General features: G+C 39.2%; 1 protein-coding gene across 2 annotated transcripts in view; it reads right to left on the minus strand.

Annotated features, from left to right (window-relative positions):
- Positions 1-27,654, minus strand: part of slc27a6 (solute carrier family 27 member 6) — a 69,187-nt gene that overhangs the window by 14,067 nt on the left and 27,466 nt on the right. For both annotated transcript variants that reach the window (XR_012102118.1, XM_073072036.1), the window contains exons 5-9: positions 27,213-27,407; positions 10,643-10,733; positions 6,111-6,309; positions 3,888-3,985; positions 1,838-1,968 (exon numbers count right to left, since the gene is read on the minus strand). Coding sequence is in view for 1 of the 2 variants with exons in the window: in XM_073072036.1 (XP_072928137.1) it covers positions 1,838-1,968; positions 3,888-3,985; positions 6,111-6,309; positions 10,643-10,733; positions 27,213-27,407 (714 nt within the window). In the remaining variant the exon portion in view is untranslated. The remainder of the gene's footprint in view (positions 1-1,837; positions 1,969-3,887; positions 3,986-6,110; positions 6,310-10,642; positions 10,734-27,212; positions 27,408-27,654) is intronic.

Here is a 27,654-nt window from a genome sequence, read left to right on the forward strand (position 1 = left end):
CAGTACAGTTCATGGTTCTGCTCTTGATTTGCACGATGCTCTTCAAGGCATCAGCTTTCACACTGGTAAACACTTAGTTCCATCCCAATGCCACAATGCTTAATTCTGCAACTAGCACTGTTGGGTAAAATCACACATCCACCAACTCATGGATGAGTCTGAGCTTTCACCAACTGAATTCTGACTCAAGCAAAATTATTCTGTTTGTCACTGTTTGTGCCTATGATGAATTTGAATTTCTCAGACTTCTTTCTGGCATTATATTTATAGTTGCTCCAGCGAACCTCACTGTATTATTCTAAGCAATATAGACCAAAATGACTTGGGGTGTTTCATAGTCATCCTTGATCTGAATTAGATAATCAAATCGATCTCAAGTTTCTCCAAACCCTTTTTTTCCAGATTTAACCAAACAGGTGAGGCTACATGTGAATTGCTAGCCTGCTTTAGTTCATGGCTGGTAATTTAACAGTCATAATCAGAATAAAATTGAATTGATAAGAACAAAAATATATATCTGTTACATTGAACTCCATGTCAGTGAGTTGTCTTGCTCAACTCTGAACCATCATCCTGCTTAATCCTCTTAATGCCACGACAAATCGTATCCTTTAAGTTTTTTTTGCTTTACAGATCAACTGATCATGTTATCCATGTAGAGAACAGCTCTCCTAGTCAAGATGGTGCCAGTGAACAGCAATTCCTCAGCGGCCATCTTCCAGATAGTCAATCATTTTAGTTTTTCTATGTCTTCTACTTGTTCTTTTTATCTTAATTTTATTTTTGGAGCCTGTGACTTATAGTCCATAGTTGGATCAAGTGAACTAGTGCCCTGCTGTCCTAGATAAAACTCCAGGAGAGAAATGCAAGCATGAGCCACTGCAAGGAGAAGCTCAAAGATGAGACGAGGGTCATGATCATCTACATTCTTCAATGATTAAAGCATTGAGGAAGATTGAAACATCAAGGCAAATTTGGAGGAGAGCGAGTAGTTCTTGGAGAGGTCGCTGGTTCATGTCACTGCCCTCGGAGGGGCCACTGGTTTATGTAGCCCCCGTTGGATGGGTTGCTGGTTCACGTAGCTCCCATTGGATGGGTTGCTGGTTCACGTAGCTCCCATTGGATGGGTTGCTGGTTCACGTAGCTCCCATTGGATGGGTTGCTGGTTCACGTAGCTCCCATTGGATGGGTTGCTGGTTCACGTAGCTCCCATTGGATGGGTTGCTGGTTCATATCACTGCACTCAGTAAGGCCGCTGGATCCAGATGCTCTTGGAAATATTATCAAAATTCTGAGATTATAGGGATTGAACTGTAGTTCATAGTTACCTCTTTCAGTTCTATGGTTTTTTCTCATGTTCTCACCCATTCTTTCTTGTTGCTGATTGGTGGGCTGGGAATTTGGGTGATCTGTTAGTTCTTGTGCGAGGGAGGGGTTGGGGGGGTTTAGGGTTTGCAAGTTTTGTTTCTTATTCTTTTCATGCTTGGGGGGGTCTGATGTCTTTCTTTCAACTACTTCTATGGTTTTCTGTGTCTTATGACTATCTGGAGAAGACAAATCTCTGAGTTGTATTCTGCACATGTACTTTGTTAATAAAATGAACCTTTGAGCCTTATTCATTGTTGTAGTTGGTCACTTGATTTTTTTAAATATTTCTATATTAATCAGTTTTTATATGCCTATTTAATAGCAGACAGTACTTTGGAATTGAAGATGATAGTCCTATGTTATTATTCTATGAGCAAAACTATCACATTCATATATGGAATGACTGTTTTAATGAGAAGTCAAACATCAGTAATATGTTAAACTGATTCAAGTATCTGTGAACACTGACCTGGATCCTCAGGAAGCGGGGGTAAGCATAGCTTGACAGATGCTTCAGAACGTGGTTATAAATCTTTTTTCCATCAAACACTTGATCTGGTTTCAGGATGATTGCTGCCATTCCTATCCTGCCTTCATATCCTGTGAGATGAGCAAATACAATGGTTAGTTAAAATTTGGCTGAAGTTAAAAATAAACAAAAAATTTAAAAATTTGTTTCATTTATGACTTAAATATACATTCTGATTTTTCAAATCTCACATTTCATATAAACTTAAACACTTCAAATTTAATTAATTCTTCCCAAAATTTAATTTATAGAAACAAGACTGATAATACTTTCATATCTTAGCATTTGTATATTTTACCCCGAATGCTGATGAGAAAGATTTTCTGTGTACTATATGAAATTTTAGACATGCAATATCATGCCCTTCCATCCCTCCTCAATTCACAATTCATCATATAGCTTCAGAAGCCTCTAACAAGTTTTCAATATGAATTATAAACTTTCTTTTAGAAATAAACCTGAGTTGTAGTGTTTGAGGGAATAGGTTTTTGCTCTGCAGGTATGATAGGATTGCCAAAAAAAACTTAGCAATTGCTTTTACCCCTCCTTTGGCAAAATGTCTGAAGTTGCAATAGGCTTCAAGATAATGGGGAAAAACATAATTAGCTAAAAAAACATGAAAACAGAATTGAGCAAAGTGAAGGGGACGAGGAAGGTACAATGAAGGAATAAGATGGTTAGATTTTTTAAATCCTCTTATATCAGTTTCATATATAACAGGATTAAGGAAGGATTTTGAAGATCTATTGATATATTAAATATGACAAGATTATATAGTTTTCAGCATAATTTGACAAAATACGTAAAGAATAAAGCTAAAGCACCAGGAGGTTATGCTGTATGTGTACTGATGATGGTGAGACTGCACCTGGAATTATATATGCACTTCTGGGCTTCTTACTTGAGAAAAGATGTACTCGCTTTGGAAACAGTGCAGAGGAGGTTCACCCGGTTGATTATGAAGATGTGGGTTTAGCTTTTGAGAAGAGGTGCAGTCGCTAGGTTCTTTTCATGCTGAGATTCAGAAGAACATATAAAATTATGAAAAGGATAGATAAGGCAGAGGCAGGGAAGTCGTTTCCAATGGTAGATTAAAATAAAATGAGGAGACGTAGCTTCAAGATTCACGGAAGTAGATACAGGATGTGGATGAGGAGGAACTGCTCTTCCCAGAGAATAGTGAATCTGTGAAATTCTCTGACCAGGTGAGCAAAAGAAGCTACCTCATTAAATATATTTAAGGAACAGTTAGATAGGTCTTGCGTAGCAGGACAATTAAGGCTTATAGGAAAAGGCAGGTAGCTGGAGCCAGATCAGCCATGAACTTACTGAATGGCTCAGTAGGCTTGACTGGCCAGATGGCCTACTCCTTCTCCTATGTCATATGTTCTTAGGTTCACAGAGCATGATATGTATTAAGAAATAGACTCCTACAATTGCCCTCTCATCAGCCATCTTAAAACCAATCATTATTTCTACAAAAGTCAAGGTTACGAGTGGCAAGTCTCTCTTAGATCAACTCTTTTTCTCGGTAAACTCCTTTAAACCACTGACTTGCCTCTTTCACTATTTTCAGCACTGAATAAAAATTCTTTCCAATTCTTTAATGTCTTTCACCCTTTCATTCTTCACCAGTGTGCACTACTTTTTTTTTACCACTCTATTGAGAATCAGAGAGACACAGCGCAGAAACAAGTGTTTTGGCCCAAACTATTTGCACTAACCATTAATCAATTTAATAGAATGTGGGAGGAAACAGAAATACCCAGAGGAAACCCATCTGGTCACAGAAAGAAAGTAAAAACTGCATTCAGACAGCACCTGAGGTCAGGATTAAAGCAGTCTCTGATGCTGCTAATAGCACCTCTCTGATGACTAGGGTATTTGGTAAATACAACACCAGATGATGCACAAGACCTAATTAACATAAAATTAATTCAGTTTTTGAAAATATGAATTTAAGATTAGTTTTTCATGGTGAATTCTTCACCTGTAATAGCTACTCCATACACATTGGCTTCTTCCACCATATCCAGCAGTCCAATTATTTCAGCCACTTCTGTGGTTGCAACATTTTCCCCTTTCCACCTAAAAATGACATTCAGCAAGATGAAGTATTTTGCAAAACAGCAATTAGTTCTAATATTTTCTGGTTCAATCACTTAGCACATATTGTTGCTGAGAAATTAGCTACATGTACCCACTTTTAATGCACAGAGAACAGAGACAAATCCATATTACAATTTCCGCACCGGATCAACAAGTTACCACTAAGAGATTAGCCTTGTTGATACTTATCCAGCACCAGATGCACAGCAAATACATTGTGGGTTGGAAAGCAAATCCATCCTCTGCTAAGGAGGAAATTGGACTGGATAGAGTGAAGAAGGGAGAATCCTGTTATATGGTTCTGGCAAAAGGAAGAAAAGGGTCTTGCTGAAAGAATTTGGGCAGCTAAGGTCTAAATTTAAAAAAAACACAAAAACACAGAAGGTAATCATTTAAGTTTGATCCTGCATTTATAAAACGATGAAGGCTTTGCTTAAGAGACTGGTGTTAGAGAAGGTGTTTTGTCACTGACATCAGCACTGGGGAAAGTGGGGAATTAATCTGTTTGGATGTTCTACATTGAAATGACATTATAGCAAATTGAATAGCAGAAGATGGTGCTTTAACCTAAATTTTTGGCAGAAAGGAGTTATAAGGCAGTCCCAGTGGAGCAAAATCTAGAATATAAAAGGGAAAGAGAACAATGATACAGGACAGAAAAAAAGAATTGGGTTAAGGGTAACACACACAAAATGCTGGTGGAACGCAATGGGCCAGCAGCATCTAAAGGAAGAAGCACAGTTGATGTTTCGGGTCGAGACCCTTCGTCAGGACTAACTGAAAGAAAAGATTGTAAGAGATTTGAAAGTGGGAGGGGGAGGGGGAGATCCAAAATGAAAGGAGAAGACAGGAGGGGGAGGGATGAAGTCAAGAGCTGGAAAGTTGATTGGCAAAAGGGATACACAGCTGGAGAAGGGAAAAGATCATGGGACGGGAGGCCTAGGGAGAAAGAAAGGGGGAGGGGAGCACCAGAGGGAGAGGGAGAGGAAGGGAGAGGGAGAGAGAAAAGTAAAATGGAAAAAGCTGTTTTACAGTATGTGAAATGCATTAGTGAAGGCAACTGTAGATTCCTTAAAGTCAGTTATGATAGAAGTTATAATGTGAAACACAGAAAGACCAAAACAATTACAAACACTCTGGTTCTGTTTCAAAGAATACAGATAACTTCCCAGAAATAGAAGCAGACCAAGAATCTTACGTAAAGGAGAAATTAATGAAAAGAAATTACTGACTCTGAATGTCAATTAAGTCTCTATGGACTGAAAATCTGGATTCCAAATTATTGTGCAAATAGTAGATACATTGGCTTATAACTTTCAAAGTTCTACAGAAAAGAAATGAAAAAAAAAAAGGTATTTTCTTGGGTTGGCATGCACTGACTGCCGATACACCAGAGAAATAATGAATGCTTATGCTTTTCTAGTTACAATATGCATCAATGATTTGATTAAGGAAAAAAAATTGAAGTTATCCAATGACACTAAACTGAGTGAGTTTGTGAATTGGGAGGAGGATGCAAAAGACTTCAATATGAATTGAACAAGTTATGTGAATAGGCATTAAATTGAATTTCACACATGTCAAATATTAACTGAGTCAGCAGTGAAATTAGCTAGCCCAAATAATAAGTAAAAATCAATGCTCTCAAATCATGATTGCAAGTAAAGAAATTTTTTTTAAAAACCTCAATTTTGTCCTAAATCAAAAACTTATCATGCCAATTTTAGTATACAAATAAAATGTTGCTATCTTAGCCCCTACAGGTCATCCACAGTTTACAGCTGGGTTTCATTTCTGTGAACAGTTCCAAATCCAAACAGTTTGTACATTGGAAATGCAGCTGTGAATTGAATTCCAAACTGGCAGATGACGCCTACAGCCCCACAGTTACCAGAAAATTCAACCTGTTGGTCTCCTAAACTCTTGTTTGTATGTAGGAGCCTTGAATAAGTTGGGCATTTATAACGAGTAATATTCATCCAGTCATTCAGCATTGAAGCTGGATCTTTAAAGATCTTTAATTGTTAACTTAAGTGAATAGTATTTTTCATCCTAGACCAAAAAATGATTTAATACTGTGAATTTCACAGTTTATAATCTTTACCTAAATGTGTCTCCAATCCGATCATGGAAGTAAATATAGCCATCTTCACTTTCAGACAGGAGGTCCCCACTATTGAAATACAGATCACCTTTTTTGAAAACATCTCTGAGAAGCTTCTGTTCTGAAAACTTCTTGTTTCCAGCATAACCACTGAATGGATTCGACTTAGTCACTGAAGATATGAGGAGTCCTGCCTCACCTAATATTGGAGAAGAACAGGTTGATTCAATAAATTTGCAAATAGAACACAATAAGAATGCAGTCGCAGTTGGACGACACTGGAACAAGACACAAATTCCTACTCTATTTGGCTGCTACATGGTAGAAAGTACCTGTGTTTATCTAAAGCCTTTCACAATTTGCATCCAATGTAGTTATTCTATTGTATTCACTGTTGCAATGCACATTTCCACATATCAAAATTTCATAACTGGGGATAGAAGTCAGCTCCAACTAGCTGCTCCATCATGTTTACTTTCAGTGATGGTGTACAAGGATAATCAGAAAGCTCTGCAAATCAGCATTTCTCAGAACAGTAGGCAATAAGCCCAGTGTGAAGTGAAATCTGTGCCAGCACCAGTAGTAAGGTGTGATGCCTCAGAGCAGCAGGCATTTCATCCCAGTCTCTTCTGAATGGTCAAGGTATTTTATCTATGGGACATTCCTACAGCTAAGGAGTGCATACTTAAATTAACTGAAAACAGATAACACACAAAATAATGGATAAATTGAATAGATATAGCTGGCAGGGAATGTGTCATAGATACAACACATGGAAACAGGTGAAAAACAGAACAATAAAGATAATAATCTCAGTAACCCGAGCCACATGCATGTTGCCAGACAGCAAATATCAATACACTAGTGACAGGGGTGTCAAACTCATTTTAGGTCACGGGCCGGATTGAGCAAAATGCAGCTTCATGCGGGCCGGATCAGTCGGACGCGTGCGAAAGCAGCTTTCGTTGCCTCCGTTTTTTCAGCCTGCTCTCATGTGTCTCAGTCTCTGCTATAACTACAAAGTGTTTCACTTTACAAATTCCGTTTCTTATGAAGAAGACTGCCGAGCAAGACTGCCGAATAAACACTAAAAACCCTGAAAACCTGGTACCTGAATAAACTCAGCATTAGCCATATCATACGCCATAGGCGCTTCGATTACTGGGGCCAGCTTTAATAGTAATCAGATATTATCTCGCGGGCCAAAGATAATTCCACCGCGGGCCGGATTTGAAGGTTTGAGTAGCCTTGAGTTTGACATATATGCAAATGCATGGCTCAAATGTATAGAAGATGTGGGTTCATGGGCTACTGGTGGAAAAACGATTGAGATGGCCTTCATCTTGGACTGGCGTCCTAGCAAATTGCAGAACTAGGATTGTAGACAGGGATTTAAACTAATTAGCCAGGAGGACAGTTGAAGAAAACAGCAGAGAAGGGCAGTGAAGGAGCAAACAAAATTCAAACCACGACAAGAAGGGCACATTATAAATATGGAAGTGTGCAGCAACTATTGGAATCCATCAGCAATAATTGTCCAAGGTCAAAGTCTAAGGTTCTTAATCTGAAATCATGCAGGAATTTGTAACAAGATAAATAAGTAGAAGACACAAACAGAAATTGCTTTTTGATTTAGTTATTATTACAGAGATCTGGACTAAGAACTCAATAGATCAGGTTATTTGATATTCCAAAGGAAGGGCATAAAAGTGAAAGAGGGTGGGGCAACATTAGTAATCAAGGAATCAGTGGGTTGGGGAATAGTGATGTAGATGAAGTGGATTGTGATGTGCACTTTGATATGGGTGGAAATAAAGAGCAGCAGAGAACAGACAGACAGGGGTTGTCTCTAGGCTCCTGACATCTCACATTAGGACAAAGGAGAAATGCCATAGGCGTACAAAAAGTGAATACTGTAGTGATGAACATGGGTGACAACTACCTGCCATCTAATCAAAGGATACAATGGGAGAGGAATTTGTGTAATAACTGTTTCTCATTTAAAAACCTAGCTGGGATCAGACTACTGTAGATTGGGCCATGTTTGACGAGGGGTGATTGATAAGTTTGTGGCCTAAGGTAGGAGGAGTCAATTTTAGAAAATCTAGCACATTTATTTTTCAACATAGTCCCCTCCTACATGTACACACTTAGTCCAGCGGTCATGGAGCATATGGATCCTTCTTTGTAGAAGTGGTCCACAGCAGGGGTAATTGATAAGTTCTGGCCTAAGGTAGAAGAGATGAGTTATTAACTTCAAACTTTCTGCATTATCACTCAAAGAGTTGAACTGCACTTTCATGTAACAAGAGCATCTTGGACCTCCAGGTGGTCCACAGCAGGGCTGATTGATAAGTTCGTGGCCTAAGGTAGAAGGAGATGAGTTATACAGCTCTCATTACATACACATGCAGGTCAACTCTTTGAGTGAAAATATAAGGAAGTTTGAAGTTGATAACTCAACTCTGAGTTCAGAGTTGTTGACAGTGGACTGGGAAAGTCGGAAAAGGTCAGTGATAATAATGCTAACATTTAAACAACTATTTCATAATGCTTATCCCATCAGAAAGTCAACAAAGGAGGACAAGGAAAACATTAACCAACAAATATAAAGTAGGCAAAGGTAATGTTAGCTCAGATAGTGGGGATAGTGTTCATGAATCAAACTGTGCTTCGCAGTTGTGAAGGCACTGTTATATGCATTTTTTTTTAATTTTTAAAATTTTTTTTATTGCGTTTTTAAGTGATTACAGAGTAAAGTATAGGAAAAAAATGTATATAACCCTTCCCCCCCCCTTAACCCCTCCCCCCTAACTTCCCTATAGAAAAAAAAAGAAAGAAAAAAAAAAGAAAGAGTGCCTGGATGTTGGAAGATCTCCACATGCTCCATGGAGTTCTTAATAACTTTAGTATATATATTTATTTCTTTCCCCAAGTAACCAATTGTTTCGTCTTCAGAGCACCTATATATTTAGTCCTGTCTTTTGTAAATAAGGGCACCAAATTTTCAGAAATGTTTCATATTTATCTCTTAAATTATAAGTAATTTTTTCTAGTGGAATACAGCCATAAATTTCTTTCTTCCAACAATCTATACTTAAATATGTATCCGATTTCTAAGTAACTGCAATAGCCTTTTTGGCTACTGCCAGTGCAATTTTTATGAATTCTTTCTGATATTTATTCAGTTTGGGTTTCGGTTTTATCCCTTCAATATCACCTAGTAAGAGTAATATTGGATTATGAGGAAGTTGTGTTCCTGTAATTTGTTCCAATAAAAGTCTTAAATTTGTCCAAAAAGGTTGAATTATAGAACAAGACCATGTAGAATGTAAAAAAGTACCAGTTTCTTGGTTACATCGGAAACACTGGTCAGATAAATTTGGGTTTATTTTATTTATTTTTTGTGGTGTAATATATAATTGATGTAGAAAATTATATTGCACTAATCTTAACCGAACATTTATTGTATTTGTCATACTATCAAGACATAGTCTTGACCAATTTGTTTCTTCAATTTTAATGTTCAAATCACTTTCCCATTTTTGTCTTGACTTATGGATTCCTTGTTTAATTGCCTGTTTTTGAATCAAATTATACATACATGATATAAATTTTTTAATCTTTCCTTTTTGAATTAAAATTTCTATTTCACTAGATTTTGGCAATAACATTGTTTGACCTAATTTTTCTCTTAAATAAGCCCTTAGTTGAAAGTAACAAAAAAAAGTATTATTCGATACTTTATATTTATTCTTTAATTGATCAAATGACATTAATATACCTCCTTCAAAACAATCTCCTATATATCTAATCCCTTTTTGAAACCAATTATATAAAAGTTGATTATCCATTGTAAAAGGAATAAGTCTATTTTGAATTAAAGATCTCTTTGCTAATAAAGATTTTTTTGTCTCATCATCAACATTTATCTTATTTCATAAGTCAATCAAATGTTTTAATATAGGAGATTCTTTCTTTTCCCGTATCCATTTAGATTCCCATTTATATATAAAATCTTCTGGTACGTTTTCTCCTATTTTATCTAGTTCTATTCTAATCCATGCCAGTTTATCTTTCTCGAAAAAAGATGCAATAAATCTAAGTTGATTCGCTTTATAATAATTCTTCAAAATTTGGAAGTTGTAACCCTCCTAGATCAAATTTCCATGTCAATTTTTCCAACGATATTCTTGACATCTTACCTTTCCAGAGAAACTTCCTCACATATTTGTTTAACTCTTGAAAAAACTTCTGGGGTAATTGTATTGGTAATGATTGAAATAAATATTGTAGTCTAGGGAATATATTCATTTTTATAGTATTTACTCTACCTACTAATGTTATTGGTAATGCCATCCATTTATCAAGATCTTCCTGAATTTTTTTCAAAAGTGGTAAATAATTTAATTTGTATATGCATTCTTTTTTAAATATATGTAGTTACATATCTTCGCAACACTGTGAATATTATTTCTACTCTAAAGAAGTTAAGTAAATTGTCATTCTTTAGTTTTTAAATGTTAACATACCTTTTTTAACTATTTCACACCTTCCTTGTTCATTCCTTATGGGCTTTTCATTCAGAACATCAAATTTCACCAGTTTATATGACAGCAATACCTGAGAAATAAAATAACTGGATAAATTATATCAGATGCAAGACGAGAATAGCAGTTCCAGATTAAATACTTGTCTCTACAAAACTCATGATAATCCTCAAATTGTTTAAGTAGATTTCGGACCACTAGAATATGATGCTTAAGAGGTAGTAATAGGGGCAAGGAAATGACAGACGAGCTGAATAAATATTTTGCATCAGTTTTCACTGTGGAGGACACTAGCCGTATGCCAGAAGCTTGAGAGTGTCAGGGGGCAGAAATGTGTGAAGTTTCCATTAGTAGGGAGAAGGTTCTTGGGAAACTGAAAGGTCTGAAGGTAAATAAGTCACCTGGACCAGATGGTATTCACCCCAGGGTTCTGAAAGAGATGGCTAAAGAGATTGTGGAAGCATTAGTCATGATCTTTCAAGAAGTAATTGATCCTGGCATGGTTCCTGCAGAATGGAAAATTGCAGATGTCACTCCACTCTTTAAGGAGGGAGAGAGACAGAAGAATTATAGGCCACACGAGTGAATCTGCAAATACTGGAAATAAATAAAAAACACAAAATGCTGGCAGAACTCAGCAGGCCAGACAGCATCTACGGGAGGAGGCAGTGACGACGTTTCGGGCCGAAACCCTTCATCAGGAGTATTATAGGCCAGTTCGTCTCACCTCAGTGGTTGGGAAGATGTTGGAGTAGATTGTTAACAATGTGATTTAGTTAACATGGTTTTCTTAAAGGAAAACCTTGCCTGACAAATCTGTTGGAATTCTTTGAAGAAATAACAAGCAGGATAGACAAAAGAAGAATTCGTGTATTTTACGTATATGGATTTTCAGAAGGCGTTTGACAAGGTGCCACACGAGACTGTTTAGCAAGCTAAGAGTTCATAGTATTACAGGAAAGGTACTAGCATGGATAAAGCAATGGCTGATTGGCAGGAGGCAAAGAGTGGGAATAAAGGGGGCCTTTTCTGATTGGCTACCAGTGACCAGGTTTGTTCCACAGGGCTCTGTGTTGGGACCGATTCTTCTTACATTATATGTCAATGAGTTGGATGACAGGATTGATTACTTTGTGACCAAGTTTGCAGAAGATACGAAGATAGCTGAAGGGCCAGATAGTTTTGGGGAAATAGAGAGGCTGCAGAAAGAATAAGACAGATTAAGAGAATGGGCAAAGAAATGACAGATGGAATACAGTGTCAGGAAGTGTAAAGTTATGCACTTTGGTAGAAGAATTAAGAGTGTAGACTGTTTTTTAAATGGAGAGAAAATTAAAACATCTCAGGTGCAAAAGGACTTGGGAGCCCTTGGGTAGAATTACAAAAGGTTAATTTGCAGGTGGAGTTGGTGATGAAGAAGGCAAATGCAATGTTGCCATTCATTTCGAGAGGAATGGAATATAAAAGAAGTGATATTGAGGCAGTATAAAACACTGGTGAGGCCTCACTTAAGACCATAAGACATAGCAGCAGAATTAGGCCATTCAGCCCATCAAGTCTGCTCCATTATTCCATCATGGCTGATCCCGGATCCCACTGAACCCCATACAGCCTTCTCGCCATATCCTTTGATGCCTTGACCGATCAGGAAACCATCAACTTCTGCCTTAAATATACCCATGGACTTGGCCTCCACTGCAGTCTGTGGCAGAACATTCCACAGAATTCCAGAGATTCCAGAGATCTGGCTACAATAAATCTTCCTTACATCTGTTCTAAAAAGCCATCCCTCAATTTTGAGGCTGTTCCCTCTAGTTCTGGATACCCCCCACCATATGAAATATCCTCTCCACATCCACCGTATCTAGTCCTTTCTATATTTGGTAGGTTTCAATGAGACCCCCATGCATTCTTCTAAATTCCAATGAGTACAGGCCCAAAGCTGCCAACTAATTCAATCCTGGAATCATCCTTGTGAACCTCCTCTAGACTCTCTCCAATGAGAACACATCCTTTCTGAAATATGAGGCCCAAAACTGTTGACGATACTTCAAGTGCGGCCTGTCTAGTGTCTTATAAAGACTCAGAATTATCTCCTTGCTTTTATATTCTACTCCACTGGAAATAAATGCCAACGTTGCATTTGCCTTCTTTACCACAGACTCAACCTGTACATTAATCTTCTGGAAGTCATGCACAGGGACTCCTAAGTTCTTCTGCACTCTGTTGTTTGACAATAGTCTGCGCTATTGTTCCTTTTACAAAAATGCACTATCATACATTTCCCAACACTGTATTCCATCTGCCATTTTTTTGCCCATTCTTTGAATTTGTCTAACTCTGCTGCAATCGCATTGCTTCCTCAGCACTACCTCCCCCTCCACCTATCTTCATGTCATCCCCAAACTCTGCCTCAAAGCCTTCAATTCCATTATCCAAATCATTGACAAACAATGTGAAAATTAGCAGTCCCAATACTGACCCCTGAGGAACACGACTAGTCATTGGCAGCCAACCAGAAAAGGCCCCCTTTATTCCCACTCACTGCCTCCTGCCTGTAGCTATTCCTCTATCCATACCTGTAACTTGCCTGTAATACCACAGGATTTCATCTGGTTAAGCAGCCTCATGTGTGGCACCTTATCAAATGCCTTCTGAAAATCCAAGTAAATGACGTCCACTGCCTCTCCTTTGTTCACTTTACTTGTTACCTCCTTGAAGAACTCTAATAGATTCGTCAGGTAAGATTTCCCTTTACAGAAACCATGCTGATTTTGACTTACTTTACTATTTACTCTCCAAGTACCCCGAAACCTCATTCATAATAATAGACTCCAACACTTTCCCAACACCTGAGGTTAAGCTAATTGGCCTATGATTTCCTTTCTTTTGCCTTTCCTTCTCCCTTCTTAAAGAGTGGAGTGACATTTGTAATCTTCCTGTCCTCTGGGATCATGCTAGAATCAAGTTATTCTTGAAACATCATGACCATTGCATCCGTTATCTCTTCGGCAACCTCTCTCAGGAGACTCTGGGATGTGGTCCATCTGGTCCAGGTGACTTATCCACCTTGAAGTACTTTAAGCAATTTTGAGCCCCTTATCTAAGAAAGGATGTGTTGACATTGGAGAGCGTCCAAAGGAGTTTCACGAAGATGATTCCAGAATTGAAAGGCTTGTCATATGAAAAGCATTTGATCACTCTGGGCCTTGACTCGCTGGAGTTCAGAAGAATGATGGGTGACCTCAGTGAGTCCTATTAAATGTTGACAGAGTGGATGTAGAGAAGATGTTTATTACGGTTGGAGAGTCTAAGACCAGAGGACACAACTTCAGAATAGAGGGGTGTCATTTTCTAATGAAGATGAAGAAGAATTTCTTTAGCTAGAGGGTGGTGAGTCTGTGGAGGCTTTGTCATTGGATATGTTTAAGAGAGATGGTTAATAGATTTTGGGTTGGTCATGGCATGAAGGGATATGGGGAAAAGGCAGGAGATTGGGGATGCAAGGGAAATGGTTCAGTCATGATGAAATGGCAGAGCAGACTCGAGAGATCAAATGGCCTATTTCTGCTCCTATATATTATAAATTATGGCTAAATAAATAGTAGATTAAAGGTTACCAGTGTTAATTTTCTCCTGTGAATGCACTTCACACAACCACAAAAGGAAACTTGCTACATTAATGCTTACTTGACACCTTTGCATAGTTTTCAAATTCAAGTTTATTGTCATCTGACTGTATGTCAGATTATCTGGATTATTTGACTGCCAAAAGAAACAATGTTTGAAGCTGTCCTTCCTCCATACGAGGATCTTTCTCAACCAAAGATTGCTTTTCAAGTAAACCTAATTGAAAGATTTAAGAATATGCAGTGCCTATAAAATGTATTTACCCCCCCCCCCCCGAAAGTTTTCATGTTTTATCGTTTAACAACATTGAAACACAGTGGATTGAATTTGGCTTTTTGACATTGATCAACAGAAGAAGTCTCTTTCACGGCAAAGTGAAAACAGATCTCTAAAAATGATCTAAATTAATTACAAATATAAAACACAAAACAATTGATTGCATAAGTATTCACCCCATTCAAGTCAGTAATTAGTAAGTGTACCTTTGGCAGCAATTATAGCCTTCAGTTTGTGCAGATCGGTCTCTCTTGGCTTTGCACATCTAAACACTGCAATTTTTCTGGAAATTTGTAGTATCCAGATGTGCAAAACTGCTCAATCTCTGTCAGACTGCATGGAGATCATAAGTGAACAGCCCTTTTCAGGTCCAGCCACAAATTCTCAATTGGATTGAGGTCTGGACTCTGACATGACCACTCCAGGACACTAACTTGGTCATTTTTAAACCATTCCTTGGTAGCTTTGGCTTTATGCATGGAGTCATTGACTTTCTGGAAAACAAATCTTCTCCCAAGTCACAGTTCTCTTGCAGACTGCATCAGGTTTTTCTCCAGCATCATGGTTGGCATGATGATAGCATCACAGTCTTTGATGATGTGCAGTGATTGGCTTACGCATACCATTCAGTTTGATAGCTGAAGAGCTCAATTTTGATTTCATCAGACCATAGAGTCTTCTTCTAATTGACTTCAGTCTCCCACATGCCTTCTGGTAAACTCTAGCTGAGGTTTCATGTGAGATTATTTCAACAATGGCCTTCTGTTTGCCACTCTCCCATAAAGCTGCGACTGGTGAAGCACTCGGGCAACAGTTGTTGTATGCGCAGTCTCTCCTATCTCAGCCACTGAAGCATGTAAGTCCTCTAGAGTTGTCATAGGTCTCTTGGTAGCCTCTCTCACTAGTCCCCTTCTTGCACAGTCACTCTGTTTTTGAGGACAATCTACTCTAGGCTGGTTTACAGCTGGGCCATATTCTTTCCATTTCTTGATGATTAACTTAACTGTACTCCAAGGGATATTCAGTGACCTGGAAATTTTCTTGCATCCATCGCCTGACTTGTGCTTTTCAACAATCTTTTTGCAGAATTGCTTGGTGTATTCTTTTGTCATCATGGTGTAGATTTTGCCAGCAGTTGGACTTTCAAGGTACAGGATATATTTTTACTACAGTCAATTGAAACACCTTGACTGCACACAGGTGATCTCCATTTAACTAATTATGTGATTTCCAAAACCAATTGGCTGCACCAGTGATGATTTGGTGTATCATATTAAAGGGGAGGGGTTAAAGGGGGGTGAATATTATGCAATCAATTGTTTTGTGTTTTATCTTTGTAATTAATTTAGATCACTTTGTCGAGCTCTGTTTTCACTTTGACATGAAACTGTCTTTTTCTATTGATCAGTGTCAAAAAATCCAAATTAAATTCACTGTGATTCAATGTTGTAAAACAATAAAACACAAAAACTTCCAAGGGAGTGAATACTTTTTATAGGCACTCTATATAAAGTACAATTCCACTCTTTTTTAAAGTCTGTTTGGATTATCATAGTCTTTGAAAATGGAGGCAGGAAAGTGATATCAATATTGAGGCTGACTTACTGTGTTGCCTTTCAAAATGCTTACCATCTCAAATAATACTTAGTGAAGTTGTGCGCTTAATTCTATGTGACCTTCAATACTGACCCACATTGAAAGCTTCTTTAATAAAATAATAGATGCATCTTACAAAACTCTGGATAATCTTTGGAAAAGTGATAGTGGTAATGTTATGAATGCTCTGTTTAATGAATGGGGAACAAGAGAAGATCAACTAATATCAGGTTCTGAACTTCATTAACTTATCATCAGTTGGAAATACAATGGAAGTCTTAATGATGGAAACCCAAAATAACAAGGCATGATGGTATCAAGTGAGAAGCATATAAACTTGATTACAAATATAAACACAAGAAATTCTGAAGATGCCAGAAATATTGTGTGCCATACAAAATGCTGGAGGAACTCAGCAAATCAGGCAGTATGTAATTGGGTGGGGGGGAATAAACAGTCATGCCTTGTGCCAAGATCCTTCATTAGGACTGGAAAGGAAGGGCCAGATGCCAGAATAAATAGATGGGGGTTGGGGAGGAAAGAGTCCAAGCTGACAGGTGAGACCAGGTGAAGGGGAAGTTGGGTGGATGGGGGAGGAGGTTAACTTGGCTGAGTGGTGTCAAAACAACAACCTCTAACTCAAAGTCAGCAAACCAAGGAACTGATGATAGACCTCATGAGAAGGAAACTAGAGCTCCATGAGCCAGACTTCCTTGGAGAATCAGAAATGCAGAGTTAGTAACTTTAAATTCCTGTGATATTATTTCAGAGGACCTGTCATGGGCCCAACAAACAAGTGCAATTATGAAGAATGCACAACAGAACCTCTATGTTCTTAAGTTTATGAAGATTTGGTATGGCACCTATAACTTTGACAAACTTCTATAGATGTGTAGTGGAGAGTATATTGACCGGCTGCATCACATCCTGGTATGGAAATACTAATGTCCTTGGACAGAAAATCCTACAAAAGGTATGGGTACGGCCCAGTCCATGCGGGTAAAACCCTCTGTTAGGGCAGTTTTGGGTTAGCACATATAGCAAATAACTTCAGCAACGGACTTCAGCCGCCAATCTTCAAATATGAATATGGACTGTACATTAAATTTAAAATGCAGCTCTGAACAATGGGTTCTTAAAAGCCATGAATCACAGTTAATGGGAAGACCAGACAATGCTGATTAAAATGCATTTAGATGTCTGCAGTGTGGATGCAAAATGGGAGGTGTGAAGTTTGTGTGTATTTCAAAGGAAGCATTGTGGATACATTGTATATATGGAATTTTCCTTTGATCTTTATAAAATGTCATGTAGTGTTGGGTCGTGGAGGACTTTTTCCTTCAAATGGGGTCTCAATATGATGCCTACTGTGTCTCATTTAGTTGAATAAAAAGACTGCTTCCTATCTACCAGTACTTCTCTCCAGTGACTTTCTTCATGTGACAACACCCTCCCCACCACTGAGCACATCTACACGAAACAATATCATGGGAAAGAAGCATCCATCATTAGGGACCCCCACTACACAGAGCATGTTCTCTTCTCACTGCTAATATTGGGAAGAAGCTCCACGAGCCTCAGAACTCACACCACCAGGTTCAGGAACAGTTATTAACCCTCAGATATCAGGCTCTTGAACCAGAGGGGATAACTTCACCCAGCTTCAATTGCCCCATAATTGAAATGTTCCCACAACTAATAGACTCACTTTCAAGAACGTTTCATCTCTTGATATTTACTGCTTATTTATTTATATTATTGTTTCTTCCTTGCATTTCAAAGAACAAAGAACAATACAGCACAGTACAGGCCATTCGGCCCACAATGTTGTGCCGACCCTTAAACCCTGTCCCCATATAATCCTCCACATTAAATTCCTCCATGTACCTGTCTAGTAGTCTCTTAAATTTCACTAGTGTATCTGCCTCCACCACTGACTCAGGCAGTGCATTCCACGCAAAACCACTGTCTGAGTAAAAAACCTTCCTCTAATATCCCCCTTGAACTTTCCTCCCCTTACCTTAAAGCCATGTCCTCTTGTATTGAGCAGTGGTGCCCTGGGGAAGAGGCGCTGGCTGTCCACTCTGTCTATTCCTCTTAATATCTTGAACACCTCTATTATGTCTCCGCTCATCCACCTTCTCTCCAAAGAGTAAAGCCCTAGCTCCCCTAATCTCTGATCATAATGCATACTCTCTAAACCAGGCTGCATCCTGGTAAATCTCCTCTGTACCCTTTCCAATGCTTCCACATCCTTCTTATAGTGAGGCGACCAGAACTGGACACAGTACTCCAAGTATGGCCTAACTAGAGTTTTATAGAGCTGCATCATTACATCGTGTCTCTTAAACTCTATCCCTCGACTTATGAAAGCTAACACTCCACAAGCTTTCTTAACTACCCTATCTACCTGTGAGGTGACTTTCAGGGATCTGTGGACATGTACCCCCAGATCCCTCTGCTCCTCCACACTACCAAGTATCCTGCCATTTACTTTAAACTCTGCCTTGGAGTTTGTCCTTCCAAAGTGTACCACCTTATGTTATTAAAATTTATAAGAAGTTCTATAACAATGTAAAAATATTGAAATATTCTGATATTCTGTAGTCAGTAGTGTATTTTCATAGAAACATAGAAAACCTACAGCACAATACAGGAACTTCGGCCCACAAAGTTGTGCCAAACACATCCTTACCTTAGAAATTACTAGGCTTACCTACAGCCCTTTATTTTACTAAGCTCCATGTACCTTTCTAAAAGCGTCTTAAAAGACCCTATCGTATCCACCTCCACCACCGTTGCCGGCAGCCCATTCCACGCATTCACCACTCTCTGAGTAAAAGGTGTCACTCCCTGACATCTCCTCTGTACCTACTCCCCAGCACCTTAAACCTGTGTCCTCTTGTGGTAACCATTTCAGCCCTGGAAAAAAGACTGACTATCCACATGATCAATGCCTCTCATCATCTTGTACACCACTATCAGGTCACCTCTCATCCTCCTTCGCTCCAAGGTGAAAAGGCCAAGTTTACTCAACCTATTCTCATGAGGCATGCTCCCCAATCCAGGAAACATCCTTGTAAATCTCCTCTGCACCCTTTCTATGGTTTCCACATCCTTCCTGTAGTGAGGCGACCAGAACTGAGCACAGTACTCCAAGTGGGGTCTGACCAGGGTCCTATACAGCTGCAACATTACCTCTTGGCTCCTAAATTCAGTTACACGATTGATGAAGACCAATACACCATATGCCTTCTTAACCACAGAGTCAACCTGTGCAGCAGCTTTGAGTGTCCTATGGACTCGGACTCCAAGATCCCTCTGATCCTCCAAACTGACAAGAGTCTTACTATTAATACTATATTCTGCCATCACATTTGACCTACCAAAATGAACCACCTCACACTTATCTGGGTTGTACTCCATCTGCCACTTCTCAGCCCAGTTTTGCATCCTATCAATGTCCCACTGACAGCCTTCTATCACAACACCTCCAACCTTTGTGTCATCAGCAAACTTACTAACCCATCCCTTAACTTCCTCATCCAGGTCATTTATCAAAATCACTAAGAGTAAAGGTCCCAGAACAGATCCCTGAGGCATTTCACTGGTGACCGACCTCCATGCAGAATATGACCCGTCTACAAGCACTCTTTGCCTTCTGTGGGTAAGCCAGTTCTGGATCCACAAAAAAATGTTCCCTTGGACCCCATGCCTCCTTACTTTCTCAGTAAGCCCTGCATGGGGTACCTTATGAAATGCCTTGCTGAAGTCCATGTATGCTACATCTACTGCTCTTCCTTCATCAATGTGTTTAGTCACATCCTCAAAAATTTCAATCAGGCTCATAAGGCACAACCTGCCCTTTACAAAACTGTGCTGACTATCCTAATCATATTATACCTCTCCAAATGTTCATAAATCCTGCCTTTCAGGATCTTCTCTATCAACTTACCAACCACTGAGGTAAAACTCACTGGTCTATAATTTCCTGGGCTATCTCTACTCCCTTTCTTGAATAAAGGAACATCCGCAACCCTCCAATCCTCTGGAACCTCTCCCGTCCCCATTGATGATGCAAAGATCATTGCCAGAGGCTCAGCAATCTCCTCCTCACCTCCCACAGTAGCCTGGGGTACATCTCGATCAGTCCCGGCGACGTATTCAACTTGAGCAGGGGGCAGGGATTGAGATTTCTGGATCATTGGGACCTCTTTTGGGGCAGGTGTGACCTGTACAAAAAGGACGGGTTGCACTTGAATCCCAGGGGGACCAATATCCTGGCGGGGAGGTTTGCTAAGGCTACTGAGGAGTTTAAACTAGAATTGTTGGGGGGTGGGAACCAAACTGAAGAGTCTGGGGAAGAGGAGGTTAGCTCATAAACAGAGAAAGCTTGTAGACAGTCCGAGAGGGAGGATAGGCAGGTGATAGAGAAGGGACGCACTCAGACTGAAGGCTTGAGATGTGTCTATTTAAATGCAAGGAGTGTTGTGAACAAAGCTGATGAGCTCAGAGCCTGAATCAGTACTTGGAGATATGATGTGGTGGCCATTACAGAGACTTGGATGGCTCAGGGACCCGGTTACTTCAAGTGCCGGGTTTTAGATGTTTCAGAAAGGACAGGGAGGGAGGCAAAAGAGGTGGGGGTGTGGCACTGTTGATCAGAGATAGTATCACAGCTGCAGAAAAGGTGGACGCCATGGAGGGATTGTCCACTGAGTCTTTGTGAGTGGAGGTTAGGGACAGGAAGGGGTCAATAACTCTACTGGGTGTTTTTTATAGGCCACCTAATAGTAACAGAGATATCGAGGAGCAAATAGGGAGATAGAAATGTGGCAAATATTCAGGGGATATTTGTGTAGAGTTCTGTATACGTACATTCCAATGAGACAGGGAAGTTACGGTACGGTACAGGAACCGTGGTATACAAAGGCTGTAACAAATCTAATCAAGAAGAAAAGAAAAGCTTATAAAAGGTTTAGAGATCTAGGTAATGTTAGAGATCTAGAAGATTATAAGGCTACTATGAAGGAGCTTAAGAAGGAAATTAGGAAAGCCAGAAATGGCCATGGGAAGGCCTTGGCAGGCAGAATTAAGGGAAACCCAAAGGTATTTTACAGGTATGTGAAGAGCAAGAGGATAAGACGTGAAAGAATAGGACCTATCAAATGTGACAGTGGGAAAGTGTGCATGGAACCAGAAGAAATAGCAGAGGTACTTAATGAATACTTCAGTATTCACAATAGAAAAGTATCTTAGTGCTTGTAGTGATGACTTGCAGCAGACTGAAAAGCTTAAGCATGTAGATATTAAGAAAGAGGATGTGCTGTCTATCTAAATACTTGGAGATCCTATCTCTTAGTACTCCTTCCAATAATTTACCTACTACCGACGTCAAACTTACCGGCCTATAATTTCCCAGATTACTTTTAGAGCCTTTTTTAAACAACGGAACAACATGAGCTATCCTCCAATTGTGCTGGGCCTGTATTGTGCTGTAGGTTTTCTATGTTTCTATGAAAATACACTACACTACTGACTACAAAATATCAGAATATTTCAATATTTTTACATTGTTACAGAACTACTTATAATTTTTAATAATATAAGCATGGGATTGGAAAGATAATGCCTAACTAACTTCTTCAGGAATATTCTTAATAACAATTAGTTCCTTGATAAGAAAATAGTAAATTGGATATTTTAGATAAGGAATTACCCAGAAGTAGTCATATATGGCAAACGTAAGTATAAGGAAAAGGAATTTATGATTTACCACTGATGAATTACCATGGCAAATTTGGAATTATAATTGAATTGCAATTGAAATTGGTTTATTATTGTCACATGTATTAGGATACTGTGAAAAGCTTATCTTACATACTGTTCATACAGATCAGATCATGACTCAGTGCATGGAAAGAATAAGATAAAACAAAAAATATATAGAATACAGTATAAGAGCTACAAATAAAGTGTAGTGCAGGTACACATGAAGGTATAAGCTCATAATGAGGTAGTTGTGAGGGGCGAGAGTTCATCTTATAATAGAAAGAAACAGGGAACCATTTAGTAGTCTTATTAAAGTAGGGTAAAAGCTCTCCTTGAGCCTGAAGGTATGTGCTTTTAGGGTTTTGTATCTTCTGCACAATGGAAGAGGGGAGATGGGAGAAAGTGGAAGTTGGAACACAAAAATCATAATTAAAAGAGCACTGGGCATGCCAATGTTAGTTGCTATATTCATAGCAACACCATTTTTTCAGTTTGCTGTGTACTGTACTGTTACATTCCATCTGCCACTGCTCCATTATATCCTTTTTTATGAATTCACTATTTCTCATGTCAGCTACAAATTAATTATAACTCCTATATTCCCAAACAATTATTTTTATATATTACAAATGAAAAAGGTCTCAACACCCATCCCGGCAGTATACCTCTTGTTGCAAATTTACAGATAAACATCCTTACATCATTACTCTTTGCCTCTCCTCTAGTATAGCCAGTATTGGATCCAGTTTGCCAGCATGTTATAGATCCCTCATGCCTTAACTTTCTGGATCAGCACATTCTACACAAGCAATTTTTTTTAAACTCTTAAGACTAAGATACTGGAACCTTTTAGCTTCAAATATTTACCTTGTGGATTAAAAAGGTTGATCAGAAATGGCTTGAATAAAAGGTCTTCTTAGTAATAGGATCATCATGGTATAAAGCATCACTCCTAACTTAAAACAAGAGACAATCTGCAGATGCTGGAAATCCAAGCAACACACACAAAATGCTGGAGGAACTCAGCAGGCCAGGCAGCATCTATAGGGAGAAGTGCTGTCGACATTTCGGGCTGAAACTCTTTGGCAGGACTGGAGAGAAAAAGGCTGAGGAGTGGATTTGAAAGGTGTGGGGAGGGGAAAGAGGACCACCAGGTGATAAGTGAAACTTGGAAGGGGACAGATGAAGTAAAGAGCTGAGAAGTTGATTGGAGAGATGAGGTAAGAGAAGGAAAAGAGGATGGGAAATGGAGGAGGGGGGAGTGTTTCCAGAAAGTTTGAGAAATTGATGTTCATGCCATCAGGTTGGAGACTACCCAAACGGAATATAAGGTGTTGTTCCTTCAACCTAAGTGTGGCCTTATGACAGTGAAGGAGGCCATGGATAGACATATCAGAATGGGAAGTGGAATTAAAATGGGTGGCCACTGGTAGATCCCACATGTTCTGGTGGATGGAGCATAGATGCTCGGCGAAGCGGTCTCCCAATCTACATCGGGTCTCATCAATGTACAGGAGGCCACACCAGGAGAACCGAACACAGTATATGACCACAACAGACTCACAGATGAAGTGTCGCCTCACCTAGAAGGACTGTTTAGAGCCCTGGACGATGGTGAGGGAGGAGGTGTAGGGGCGGGTATAGCACTTGTTCCACCTGCAAGGTTAAGTGCCAGGAGGGAGATCAGCAGCGAGGGATGAATGGACGAGGGAGTCGTGTAGGGAGCAATCCTGGCAGAAAGCAGGAAGTGGAGGGGGGAGGGGAGATGTGCTTGGTGGTGGGATCCCACTGGAGATGGCAGAAGTTTTGGAGTATTATGTGCTGGACACGGAAGCTGGTGGGGTGGTAGGTGAGGACAAGAGTAACCCTATCCTTGGTAGGGTGGTGGGAGGATGGGATAAAAGTGTGAAATAGAAGAGATGCGGTTGAGGGCAGCGTTGATGGTGGAGGAAGAGAAGCCCCTTTTATGAAAAAGGAGGACATCTCCTTCATACTAGAATGTAAAACCTCACCTTGAGAACAGATACTGCAGAGACGGAGGAATTGAGAAAAGGAGATGGTGTTTTCACAAGTAGTAAGGTGGGACGACGTGTAGTCTAGGTAGCTGTGAGAGTCTGTGGGTTTATACTAGACATCGGTGGATAAGCTGTCTCTAGAGATAGAAACAGTGGAGACCCCGAGGTAGAGATCCCTAACTTAATGTGTTCGTTCAACTCTAAATTAATACAAAAATGTAGCAATACTTCATATGGACAGCAAGTTGAAATCAGCAACCCCAATTTTATGAGGCTGATAGTAGAGTGATGTAAGTTGTCTAGCAGATTGTGGTAATTTGTAATCATATTTTTTCCTCACTACGAAGGTTAAGATACTTTACAAGCAGAATCTGGCTTTTAAAGTAGAAACTATGACTTGCCAGTAAGACAGGTTCACACACAAGATGGACGTACACTCAGTGGCCACTTTATTATGTACAGGAGGTCCCCAGTAAAGCAGCCACTGAGTGTTTGTTCATGGCCTTCCGCTACTGTATCTCATCCGCTTCCAGGTTTGGCGTGTCGTACATTCCGAGATGTCCTTCTGCACACCACTGTTGTGAAGCATGGTTATTTGAGTTACTGTTGCCTTCCTGTCAGCTTGAACTAATCTGGCCATTCTCTTCTGACTTCTCACATAAACGAGGCGTTTTCACCCAAAGGGCTGCTGCTCACTGGACTTATTTTGTTTTTCACACCATCCCCTGTGAAGTCTAGAGACTGTTGAGCATGAAAATCCCAGGAGATCAGCAGATTCTGAGATATTTAAACCACACCATCTGGCACCAACAATCATTCCATGGTCCAAGTCACTTGGATCATATTCGTTCCCCATTCTGATGTTTGGTTTGAATAACAACTGAACCTCTTGTCCATATCTGCATGTTTTTTTATGCACTGAGTTGCTCCCACATGATTGGATGATTAGATATTGAAACAAGCAGGCGTACAGTTGTACTTAATAAAGTGGCCACTGTGTGTACAAGGATACACAGATTTATAAATAAGTAAAATACACAGTCACTCTCAATAATTAAATGAGATGTTGAATAATTGAAAGGATGACTAATTGCTGAACAGAATACCTCCGAAACCGTAGATGAAATTTAATTATCTCCCTATTACATCAGACAATGATAGATTGGATTGTCTGAGTTCCTATGAATTCTTGCACCTCAGTAACTTGCTCCAAAGACCTTACTATTTCCTCTATCCTTTATGGCAAGTTTATTTTCATGCTGATTTTTGTATTTTTATATTGCAGCCATCTTCTACGGGAAATATAAAATTTACTTGTTCAGTATGATTTAGATTAGTTTTACTCATAATGATTTATTAACTGATCAAACTAAGCAAAACTTACCTGGATATACATTATTTACTCAAAGAAAAAATTGCATTCTGGAAAGAAATATATTAAGCATCTAATTCTGAATCAACCATAATTATTTATTCCCCTTTTTGCGAATCTTGTTGGAGCCTAATAATCCCATTAATAAAGGCTAATATCTTTCAGTGACTACTTTTACCCTATCCTGTTACCTCTTCTCTACATAAGTAGAGGCTACATTTGAAAATAGGATTTGTTATTCATAAAGCATGTTTCTTTGGCAAGATTCTCAGTCAATACTAGTTCCTTTGTTTTCTGGCACAAATAAAAGAAAGAAATAGTCCAAATTTATCTGTAGCCAAATTCAGAATATTCTTTATTAAAAGACTTGGAACAAAATCCCCACCTTATACTGACTAAATGCAAAATCTGACACTAATCTCTACCTCATATATGGATCTGTTGCAAATGCTATTTATTTCTTCACTCTTCCGTTCTCCAGCAATTTTTAGTTTACTTGTTTAGCTTGGCATCACTCGAATACCTACCCACTCCCGATCAAAGGGCAGAGGTGCATATATATTAATGCTAGTAGGAAAACAGTTGCAAGAAATAACCCATCAAAGGGCAACCTGTATAAATTAAATTTTAAACTACATTGTTATTTTTGTAACAAGGTTTCAGATGGATGAGCAGGAATTTTAGTGCAGAACACCCTAAATAGAAGTCAATTAATTTGTCATCCACCTCAATTAATTTTACTCCCGAAATTATGACATAGGAAAGTACAGCACAGAAACAGGCTTTTCGACTCACGATGTTGTACTAAACCAATTAAATTAGTAATCATATAGCTAACTAAGCTATTCTCTTCTGCCTACACAATGTCCATATCCTTCCATTTTCCTCACATCCATATACCTATCTAAACGTCTCTTAAAAGTCTCTTAAACACGAGGAAATCTGCAGATGCTGGAAATTCAAGCAACACACCCAAAATGCTGGAGGAACGCAGCAGGCCAGGCAGCATCTATAGGAAGAAGCACAGTCAACGTTTCGGGCCGAGACCCTTCGTCAGGACAGTCTCCAACGTTTTTGCTTCTACCACTGCTCAAGGCAGTGCATTTCAGATGCCTACTGGTCTCAGCATACAAAACTTGCCCCTCACATCTCCTTTGAAATTACCCCCTCTCACCTTAAGTGCATGCCTTCTGGTATTAGACATTTCAACCCTTGGAAAACAATATTATCTCTCTATTGATGCCTCTCACAGTCCTACAAAACCACTATCAGATCATCCCTCACCCTCCACCACTCCAGAAAAAACAACACAAGTTTGTCCAACATCACATTGTAATCTAATCCAGGCAACCTGATGAACTTTCTCTAAAGCCTTGACGTGCTCCCTATAATGGGGTGACCAGAATTTTATGTAATACTCCAAATGTTGCCTAACTAGAGTTTCATAAAGCTACAAAGTAACATCCTATCTTTTTAACTCAATCCTTCGACTAATAAAGGCAAGCATGTAATATGCCTTCTTAACCATTCTACCAATCTGTATAGCCATGGACCCCTACATCCCTCTGCTCTTCAACACTGTTAAGGATCTTGCCCTTAACAGTGTACTGGCTCTTTGCTTTTGACCTACCACAGTGCAACACCATATTTGGTCAGGTTAAACTCTATCTGCTAATTCACCGCCCATATCTGCAACTGATCTAGATCGTGTTGTATTCTTTGACTGTTCTAAGCTATCCACAACACTGATTTTCATATCATCTGCAAACTTACTAACCAACCAATCTATATTTTCATCCAGAAATGGTTTTAATAGTCTCCCTTAGAGGCAAATATTAAACAAAATCATCCAGATAATATCCAGTCACTTTATCCATGAATACTAGCTCACCTTATGAAGAAACGTGGTTCGTCCCACAGCTCCCACTTTGCCTGTGTAATTCATAAAGAAGACATTTCCTTCTGTTGCACCATAAAACTCACAGATCTTAATGTTGCCAAAACGCATGAGAAATTCTTTCCAGACATCAGACCTTATACCATTTCCAACAGCCATGCGTACCTGGTGATTTTTCTCTCCTTCCGACTGTAATCAAAAGAGGGTGAAGAGTAATCAGTGGCACAATTTAATAAATTAAATTGGAACAGAAATTGTGTATTAGGCATTAGGCATAAGGTAACCACTGCTGCTTAAAACAGATACTGCTATAAACTGTTATCCTACCTGCATTTAAAACCATAAGATAGAGGAAGAGAATTAGGCCATTTAGCCTATCAAGTTTGCTCCACCATTTCATTGTGGCTGATCCATTTTCCCTTTCAGCCCCAATCTC

Source organism: Hemitrygon akajei, chromosome 2 (genome assembly GCF_048418815.1).
Source record: "Hemitrygon akajei chromosome 2, sHemAka1.3, whole genome shotgun sequence".
Lineage (NCBI taxonomy): Eukaryota > Metazoa > Chordata > Chondrichthyes > Myliobatiformes > Dasyatidae > Hemitrygon > Hemitrygon akajei.